Here is a 10,914-nt window from a genome sequence, read left to right on the forward strand (position 1 = left end):
CCAGGATTAGATTGGCTACAAATCATTTTAATAATTAAAACATATGACAATTAAATATGGTTTCGTTGATTCTCCTGTTACTGAACATGAGTTTAATGAAAACTTTGTGACAATATTGCATTTAGTAATTTTTGGAAGTATGATCCAACTGAGTGACAAGGCTGTTAGTTTCACCAGCAGATGTCACTAGTGAGTCATGAATGAAGCATCGAGTAATGAACCTTTTTGCAAAGCAAAGGGCTGGAAAGGTTCACTGCTTCATGAGGCTTCATTTGCCCATCACTTYGCTGTGGATCACAGCTTTCTTTTGACCCGTTTGAAGTCACTTGTTGGTATTTGAGGTACAGCACTAACCTGGTTCTGGTTGTGAGGATTTCTTCTTCTTCTTGCCTTTTTATGGCAGTTGACAACTTATAGGTGCATTACCACCACCTTCCAGATTGGAGTATGAGTTGTGAGGATTTAGTTTTTCTGTATCAATTTAGTTCCTGTCTTGTCTTGTATACCCTTGATTGATCCCAGCTGTGTCCTGTTTCCCCTGATTACCTTCCCTGTGTATTTATACCCACCTGGGTCCTTGTTAATTGTCATTAGTCTGATGTCTATGCCAGTTGCTACAGTGTGAGAATCATTGCCATTGCTCACCTTTGCTGCCTGGATTTTGTGAATCGCTTTTTCATTAAATACCTTTATTGCGCCTCATCCTGGGTCCATCCTCACTATTCAAAACCGTAACTCATGACACCAGTCCTATCTTTCAAACAGAAAGTTTTCTGTAAATCAACATTCTTCCTCTGTTTCTTCTTTGAAGTACAGGGCTCCCCAGGGGTCGTAATAAGTGCCTGTTCTTTTTGCTTTGTATCTGCTGCCTCTGGGTTGTATTTTTAAAAAGCACAAAGTATCCTTTCATTGATTTGCAGATGACATTCAAATCTATCTGTAACTACAAATGACAGCCAGTCTGCTGTACATATGCTACAGGATTGTCTTCAGGGTGTACAGGCATTGATAAGAGCAAATTTTCTTAACCTACATAAGGAAAAAAACTGAGATTTCAGTGTTTAGTCAATGCAATCCCCTGCTTGGACATGACAGTGTTGTCGGTCCCTTGCCTTCCTTTTGTCATCCATTCGTGAAAAATCTGGGTGTGATTGTTGATCCTATGTTTAAATTTGATTAGCATATTAGCATTGTTATCAAAGCCAGTTTCGTCCAGCTGAGGACCCTTGCTAAGATAAAGTGTTATCTTCCTCTGCCATTTAGATTATTATAACTCTTTGTACTTAGGGTTGGACCAGAGCTCCCTGCAGCAATCGAAGAGCATACAAAATGCTGCAGCTCGTCTGCTGACCAAAACAAGTAGGCGTGAATCCATTATCCCAGTTTTGCATGTCCTTCGCTCCCTGTTGCTTTTAGGATAAAATGTAGGGTTTTATTTGTTTTTAAGTGTTTAAACTCCATGGGCCCTTCTTACTTAAGTGAGTTCTTGCAGCCCTACACTCCACCCAAAGCCCTAAGGTCAACTGACCAGCTTTTATAGTCTGTCCCTGAAACTGGGCTAAAAACTAGAGGGGACAAAGTCTTCTCTGTGGCGGCATCCAGGCTGTGGAACAGTCTGCCTCTGTCTGTTAAGCTTTCTCAATCAGCAGGTCAGTTTAAGTCCAGCCTGAAAACTCATTTATTCTCCCTGGCCTTCAAGACCAGTTCAAGAGAAAAATGTAAATGATGGAAGATAATCACTGCAGCTAAACTTTAAAACTGTTTGGTTTTTATTCATGCTATTAACTTTTGAATTGACATCTCTGCCAATTTTATATTTGTCTTATTAGTTTTACTAAACTTAATCTAATTTCTATTTTGTCATTTATCTACTTGTGATGTTTGTTGTGAAGCACTTTGGTCAGCTGAGGCTGTTGTAAATGTGCTATATAAATAAACTTTGACTTGACTTATTTAGACGTGAGAAAAGCAAAAGACAAAATCTGAATCTGACATGTATCCACATAAACTGCCAACTTCTGGTCAGAGTCCCTGGTTTAACGTTTCCCCACATTTTAGTTTATTTGTTCAAATGACAGAGAAAACAGAAAATAAAGTCGGCTCATCTAAAAATGTCTGACAGCTGTGAGCGATTGGATGTAAAGTCAACCATCCCTGGATTAGAACAGACCGACTGGCTAAAAACACACATCTCAGCTTTGTGTGTGCAACACTGAAGTAATTTGAGGAAGATCCTTACATAACGCTGAACATGGCTCATATCCAGACAGCCTGGGATGTTCATGGCTCATGGTCTGCTAAGTTACACACAACACAAAAGCCTTCAGTTTATTCTCTCCTTCCAAACTCTCATCTAGAATTAGTCCCCCCCCATGTCTCCAGTGAGTCGGCACGGCAGTTGGGCCGTGTTTCTATTTGGAAAGTATTGATTAGAACATTTAACTCTTTAATCAGTGTGAGAGACCCCCCACGGTTTAATAAACCAGCACACACACACACACACACACACACACACACACACACACACAGACTGAAAGCTTTTATGTCTCTTCAAAATGTTTTCTGATGTGTTTTAGCCTCAGCAGGAATTTCTCTTCCCCTTCAGCATTAAGCTCCTACAAGAAATGGGTGGCAAATGTAAAAATGATTTTAAATGACCAGCTCTAGTTATCTCCAAATGAAAATTTAATTTCTCTTCCCCTTCATGATTAGCTATCATGCAGACATTGAATCAGCCATATAAATTTAGTGTTGGGAGGATAGAAGCAACAATAGCAATAAGACCTAGACAGCAGAAAGTCAAACCAGCATAAGGAAACAAGGTTTTCATCTATTTCTATACAGGTAACAAAGTTGCATCTGGTTTACATTGGCAGTTTCAACAATGAAACAACTGAAATATTGTTAATTTTTCTTTTTTTATTGGTCTGATGCAATATTCAAATCTTTGATGTTGTGTTTTTGTTAGCTGGAAGCAGAAGGTGATCCTAAAAGAAAAAAAGGCTTGAAACAGTCTGTGTGCAATTAATCTACATAATATGCGTCACTGAGTGATGGAGTTACCACAATAAATACAAATGTCAATGGCATTCTAATTTATGAATAGATCTGTATTCCCCTGCTGCGGAAACTCTTTACTGTTTGAATCCTGCAGAAAGAAAATATTTACCACTAATCCCAGAATTATTCCCCCCCCTGGCAGATTTACAGTAGGTTAAAGACAATCTTTCAGTTAGACACGCATGTTTCTTCTTACTGGACGTAGTATTATTGGTTTGGACTGAACCAGTTTAAAAAACGGGGCCAGTCCAAACCAATCTCCAACTGAGATTTTGTGAAGAGGGCTAAAGTTTAGGGCAGGGGTGGGCAAACTTGGTCCTGGAGGGCCGGTGTCCTGCAACTCTTAGATGTCTCCATGGTCCAACACACTTGAATCCAATAGCTGAATCAACGCCTAAGTGCAGTCAGTTTCTCCAGAGTCCTGCTAACCTTTAGATGTGCCTCTGCTGCACCACCTGACTAGAAGAATTAGGTGATTAGCAGGACTCTGGAGAAGTTATCTACACAAGAAGAAGGTAATTAAGTCATTTCATTCCAGTGTTTTGTACCTGTGGCACATCTAAAAACTGCAGGACAGCAGAGGACTGGAGTTTGACACCCCTGATCTAGACCCTGATTTAAATACACTTTGAAACCATGGCAATGGATGTATATCCATTCAGTTATCATAAAAAAATGTATTGACTTTTTTTGTTGAATCTTGTCGCGTATGCTGAACTGACAGGTCCTCTGTGTGCAGTACTATTAGTGATTAGTACTAATTACTAATAGTACTGCACATGCATGTGTACTTTTTACTGCATGGAGTTTTACTGCATACTGAGGAAGTCCTTCATTCATTTGATTATCCCTCTGTGTGGAGCAAAGGTAATGTTTATGATATTAGAGAGTCACTAATKAATGAAATAAATCAACTCTGTGACAATTTATCATGATGCTACTGTAAATTGTGAACTACTAAATGGCTGTATGCTCACTGACAAAATAGGCTAATCAACAACAAATAAATACAGTCCAATTTGCTAGTATTTGRATGATTAGTACTGTACCAGGCATCAACTGGAGCAACTTAGAGGAGGGGATCAAGTTACATGTGTGGAGCATGTTTGTTCTTGTAAATTTGAATTTACAAGATTTAAGTGTTTTTTACAGACCTTGAAGCAAGCTTTTCCAGTTGAATCACTAGTCTGCATGTGTYTCATATTGCATCCAAAATGAATCTGCCACATTCTTTATTTGCAGTTTGGTTTTGTTTTGTAAATAAAATGATTTTATCCATTTACAAAGAAGAGAAGTATTTTAGTAATCTAGTTTGTTTTGCATAAAATGTCCACTTCATAGATCCAAAATGATTTAGCTACGAAATTTAAATTTGAGCACGTCTGTTTAAGTCTAAATAGAATTTCAGTTACTTAAATGTCTTGTCCAAAGGTCAGATTGTATAATTTATTTTCTACTTCAAATGAGTATTTATTGGTCATGTAAATTGTCTAAATCACTCAGCAGATGTTTGACATTAATCAAGTGTACTTAGTACCTGCAGTCGCCCAGTGAAACTGACTGCTGCCCTCTGTGAAATATTTTGAGCCTCTTCTAATATCACATTGTCATTAAGAGCAGTGATTCCCAACATGCAGGGAACCCATGTTTTAGATGTCTCTGTTCCAGCACACCTCATTCAAATGATTGCATGGCCTCCTCAGGTGCAGAAGCAAAAAGACACCTAAAATATGCAGGGCTGGTGTACCTGACGACCAGGGATTGGAACCAGTGACCTAAGAACAGGTTCGAGGTAACATACCAGGCAGGAGAAGGAGTCATTCATGCGGTGCTGCAGAGTGTGTTTCTGTAAAATGGAGAACAGAGCTGCATGGTCAAAGCAACCTGGAGCTGCAGAAATTAAATCCTCCAAGCCCTGACGCTGACAGGGATCCAGACCTGAAAAGCAAACACAAAACAGGTCAGAATAGCATCTTCACTTTGTTCAACAACTATAGTACTTTAGGTTTTTACATTTTAAACAGCACAGTTACAAAGAAAACCATCCCAAAAGTGGGTCCAGTTTCAGTTCAAACATGATGCTTCAAAACTGTTTAGCAGCTGCTATTTGTAATTTTGGGTGTTAACTTTGACCTCTAGGTAGAGGCTTAAAGCTCGCCCTGCTCATTCACACAGATGTTTCAGTAGAATTGTTCTATACTGATTTTGTGAATAAGTTAAGCTTAGACAGGAATGAGGCGGAAGCTACTTCCAGACTTGTTATTGTGTAATCAGCATATTTCAACAGGCTGTGATAGATCTAACTTGCCTAATCCTGACACTATTTATACACCTGAGGATTTTGTTCATTATACCAACTCTCTTGCCCCCATTAAACCCAGGATCATTTTACTCTCTACCTGAGGAAATGCACATTAAGCACACTCTTCACTATAAGGAAACCATTATAACTATTACTATTTTTTGTAACTTAGTCACAAGTAGCTAAGGTAATACAGAAACATTTTTCTCTGTCAATAACAGCACATAATCCCCCAACGTCTTCTGTCAAATGTTGCACAGATCTGCTCATGGGTGCAGATATGAGTGCATAAACACACATATTTGTGCGCTACTCTGCAGCACTTCTTAGCAGGTGAAAGAAATCTGGTCCAATCAGCAGCACCCTGAACTCAGGTAATATAAAGAATCCACCAACCATATAGATGATTTTGCAACAGAGCTGAGGAAGGCAGACACAATCGAACAAACGCAGCATTTCATGGGAAAAGGACTTAGTTGAAATGTAATTTGACTTTGGTTTTGTATTTGAGTAAAATAAAGGTAGAATTTATTGAAGGAACAGTTTGCACTGTTGGGTTTTACAGTTTGGCTCTATTAAATGCATATTTAAGATATTTAATTAATGTAAAAACTTGTGTCCTGAGGGGAAACAAAAGTTTAATTCTAATTTAGGAAAATGTTTGACCTCATGTAAGATTTGTTTAATTCAACTAAATAAAAGATTCAATCATACACTTCTTGAATCCATGGTTAAAACAGTGAAACGTAATAGGACCGGGGGACTAATGTTAGAGCAGTGGGGGAATTGTATATCATACCATACGACCTGGGAGAGCAACTAAGGTGAGAGCAGGCGGCACAATCTGGGATATTTATGGTAGAATAATAATTACATAAGTACGGCGGGAAAGGGTGGTAAAACGTTGTAGATTCCTGGACAAAACAGGAGACTTGACAGTTATGGACAGAACGACAGAAAACACAAAATAATCACATTTTCTGTCTGTACTTGGGAAATCTAGTGTGTCAGTGTTCCTGTCCCTTGAACACTTAGGCATGTTCCAGATGCAAACTACAATATGTTTTTATGGGATGAGGCCAATAAAGCAAAGAATTGTGAGAAATAAGGAAATAATGCACAGCTTTCATGTCATATTTGGTGTTTGAGTTTGGCATTTATGGGGCCTTCAGGGCCCCATAAATAGTAACATTTTAACACAGACCACAGATGTACAAATATAACATGTATGTTCAAGAGTAGCAATAATATTACTCAGGTACAAGAAAAAAGTACAGAGCAGTAAAACTACTCATATAGATAAATGTTCCCCAAACAAGTGACTCAAGGAAATGTAACCAGTGCTACCCACTTTTCAACAGAGACTAACAAAATCAGTAGTCTAATCTTGTTAACAAGCTTATATTGACAGATGCTAGTCATCATTTTAGCTAACATTATCTGCATCCAACAGCATTACTTGACTCACTCTGTTAGTTTGGGGAAGAAAAAAACTATGCAAAGTTATTTGCCATTGCTGCCATGATTCTAAGTCACACCTGCTCTGCACAGGGGTAAAAACTGGCGCACGAACCTTAGTGCTCATGTTGCTTTTACAGGGGGCTCAGAGAAGCACATTACAACATGTTAACAAGTGCGGGGTACAGAGAACACAGATATGGGAAGTGCGGGAGCCCCTACTGCATCAAATCAAGATAGGAATAACAGAAAGTCGACCACTCTGAGGGATCCRGGGGAAAGGGTAGTTTCCCCCCAATGCCCACATGGCTTAATTCCTCCACGGCACCCCCTAGATGATTTTTTTTTGTAATGAAAATTTTCTTAATTTTCTGAATATTAGCACAAACAGGAACATAAACAGAAAAGGCTGGTGTGTCGATCACATGGCATCCTAATATAGTTCAATATGTCATTTTCTACAGTGTTTTTACATTTTGAGGTAACACAATGTCTCATTTGTAGATATTTTACAAAATTTCCTTTACCTTCCAAATCAAATGTGTGAGTTAGTTCATTGTAGGACATGAATTGTCCGTCTTTATACAAATCACCAATGGTGCATATACCACGTAAATGCTACTGCAAAACACAGGTGTTTTGCCAATACATATGGCAGGGTTATTCTAGAAAGACACGTATTTCTCTACCTGATGTGAAAGCATTAACAGTTTGTGTACCTTTGACCAAACTTCACCAGAATGAACATAGAATGGGCTTGTTGTTTCAATCTTTTGAGATAATTTGTGTTTTGGTGAAATGGTGAATAAATATCACCATTTGAGCAGGTGTCAGTATTTAACCACTCCTGCTCGTTCTCACTTTGAAAGTAGTGCTGGATTACAAGCACACATCCAGCACCTTCCCAATGTTTAATTAATTTAGCCATCTCAAATGACAAGCAATAGTGCTTAGTATCGAGAAGTTCTACACCACTCTTTTCCTTAGGAGCATACAATTTTTCTACTTTTATTCTGACTCTTTTACTTCCCCACAAGAAACATTAAATCAAATTTTCATACCTTTTAAAAATATTGAGTGGAATTATAATGGGAAGCATCATAAGCACATAGCTAAACTGAGGGGCAGTAAACATTTTTATGATAGAAATCTACCTGAGTAAAGTAGGCACCCCTACCTTCTTCACATCAGACAAAATTGGTGTTAAACATTTGTGCTACACTTGTGCTACTTTGGCTTTGAAGATATTAATATAAGCCAAAAGGTCAAYTTGCTTGATTTCACAAAAGTGAAATCAAGCAAATTTTTTATTAAACAATTGTGCTATGATTGTGCAGCAAAAATGTTTGTTAATGCCACTATCATTTTAAAGACATAAGAAATGTTTCTAGAGGTCATGAAAGGTCAACCAGCTCCTGTACCTTCTTCAAATCAGACAAGAGGGGTGCCAGTAAACTCGACTATGTTTGTGCTGGTTTGTGCAGCACAAACATGTTCATTTGTGCCGCTTTGGCTTTGAAGGTATTACTAAATGGTTAAAGGTCAAAGGTCAAATTCCCCCACCCCACTTTTATGAAATCAAACAAAATTGGTGTCAAATGTTTGTGCTGTTTTGTGCAACAAAAACTTGTGTTCGTACTTCTATCATTCACAAACAAAACATTTTGCTGCACAAACCAGCCCAAGTGTAGTCAAGTTGACTGACATCCATTTTGTCTGATTTGAAGAAGGTGAGGGGACCAACTTCACTCAGGTTATTAATCTAACCCCACAGTGTTGGTTTTATCTTGTCCCACTTTTCAAAGTTTGTTTTAATTTTTGAAAGCACCGGGTTAAAATTTAGTGAAGGTAACGCTTCCAAATCCCTACTGAGTCTAACCCCAAGATATTTCATGCCTTCAGGTCATGAAATATCACTTGAATTTAAAATCTTTGACCATGTGTGAATGACATATAGAGGATAATGGCACGGCTTCAGATTTAATGCAATTTATTGAGTACTCTGAGACCTTTGAATAAAACTGTATAGTGTCCATTAAATGCGGCAAGGATGTAAGTTGAGTTATAAGTGCTAATATATTGTCCACATATAAAAGCAGTTTGTGTTCTTGTTGTCTGCATAATATCCCTATTTATCCTTCTTTATCCTTATGCTCACTGCCAAAATTTCAATGAAGATAATGAATAACAAAGGGCTCAGAGAACAACCCTGATGGGTGCCACGTGATAAATTAAAAAAAGGTGAGATAATGCCATTACTTATGACTGCAGCCTTTGGTTCTTTATACAGTATTTTGACTCATTTAGTAAAAATTGGTCCAAATCCAAAATTTGAAAAAGTTGAGAAGAGAAAGCCCCATTCTACTTTATCAAACGCTTTCTCCTCATCTAATGAGATGGCAGTGACTTGCTCCTCCTTTGACTGACTCAGTCATATCATGTGCAACAGTTTTCTAATGTTATCAGAGGAGGAATTGTTTTTCATAAAGCTTATTCTGATGAATAATATTGGGAAGGACATAGGTCTTAGTATTTTACAGTCCATATTTAATAAACTAATTTTCCAATAATTTTTGGGGTCTGTACTATCTCTATCTTTTTTGGAATTAATGATATCAGAGCTTCATTAAAAGTAGGAGGCAGCTGTCCGCTCTCAAAAATCTCTTGATACACCTTTTGTAATACTGGAATGTCTATATATACATTCTGACAGAATACCGTCACAACCGAGGGATTTCCCTACCTTCATCCATGAGATTGCCTTCCTAATCTCCTCTTCTGTAATTGGTGCTTATAACCACTCTTCATTCTCATGAGATAGCCTTGGTAGATTGAGTTTAGAGAGACAAAATATCACTGTCTCTTTGGTTTGCCTCCTCAGACACTGAGGATGTATATCATGTTTCATAACGTTGCTTGGAGACACTATTTATACCCCCTAGAACATTTAATAAATCAGCCCCACGCCTTGCTTTGACTGACAATTATGAAATTGTCATTGTACATCTTGACAGGAGGAGAAAAAGTCTCCAGTAGTCATGGTCAAAACCCAAAAGGAAGTCGACCATTTTATATCAAAGCTGCTATTTTCTCTCTGTTAGACATGTTGTATCTGAAGAAACTCATCCTACAGCTTTTGAGATTCAGGCTTCAAAATCAGTCAGCACAGTCTTGGTCAAAAGTTATCAAAATCTTTTTCATACATCAAAGCATGTGGGTGTGGCCAAGCCTCAAATCTGACCATTCGCCATGAAACATCCCCACATAAACTCCCAACTGCATCAAACTTTTTTGTGTCATCACAGACCAGAGCTCATCACATTCACATGACCAATTTGTGACATCACTTTAGTCCGCCTCCTTTCAACAGGAAGTCATCGGTTTTTCAACTGGTTTTCTTCCTTTTACTCTATGGTTCATGGAGATTTCAACCTGTATTTAATGAAATACAACATGAGGGTAAATCCTTCTTTCTACACTAGCTGCTGGCAGGAGCATGTGGGTGTGGCTGAATAGTAAATTCTAATCCCTTGCTGTTTGTATTTGGTTGTCTCTAAATCATACGTGCATCATCTGATTTGCACCAAACTTGATATGACTTGTTAACCTCTAAAGAGCACAATAGCGTCTGAATGCTGCCCGCTTCCATGGAAGGACAACAGAAAATCTCTCTTGTAAACATGTAATTACTATAATCACGATACCCTCACTGTGTATCCCTCTGAAAATGAACCCATTTAAATAAAGAAATCCCTCCATGGCTGATACCTYGATAGAGAGCGTTCATTTTATAGCATTAACACGGAGCTGTAAGTGGTCCGGTATGAAACGGGGGTGATAGAACAACACAGCACTTTAAAATTTCAATAATCAGAATGCAGAAATTGTTTCCGTTGTTTTAAAAGGTTTATGTCAGTCTGCCTTTTCCCCATCGATACGCCCTGCACCTTTGGGGTTAATAAAAAAAAAATTAAAAAAAGATGCGCACATTGCGCAAACCTCTGAAACAGGAGAAACGGGACATAAAACGGAGCGACGAACTAGATGTGAATTATGGCATAAAAACAGAGAATCTGACGCTGAACAGTGAAAAA

General features: G+C 38.2%; 1 protein-coding gene across 6 annotated transcripts in view; it reads right to left on the reverse strand.

Moving 5' to 3' along the window:
• The window catches only part of cadps2 (Ca++-dependent secretion activator 2), a 282,773-nt gene that overhangs the window by 140,351 nt on the left and 131,508 nt on the right, over positions 1 to 10,914 (reverse strand). For all 6 annotated transcript variants that reach the window (XM_017305475.1, XM_008410955.2, XM_008410954.2 and 3 more), the window contains exon 12: positions 4,862 to 4,998. In XM_017305475.1, the coding sequence (XP_017160964.1) occupies positions 4,862 to 4,998 (137 nt within the window). The remainder of the gene's footprint in view (positions 1 to 4,861; positions 4,999 to 10,914) is intronic.

The sequence above is a fragment of the Poecilia reticulata genome, linkage group LG6 (genome assembly GCF_000633615.1).
Source record: "Poecilia reticulata strain Guanapo linkage group LG6, Guppy_female_1.0+MT, whole genome shotgun sequence".
Classification (NCBI taxonomy): domain Eukaryota; kingdom Metazoa; phylum Chordata; class Actinopteri; order Cyprinodontiformes; family Poeciliidae; genus Poecilia; species Poecilia reticulata.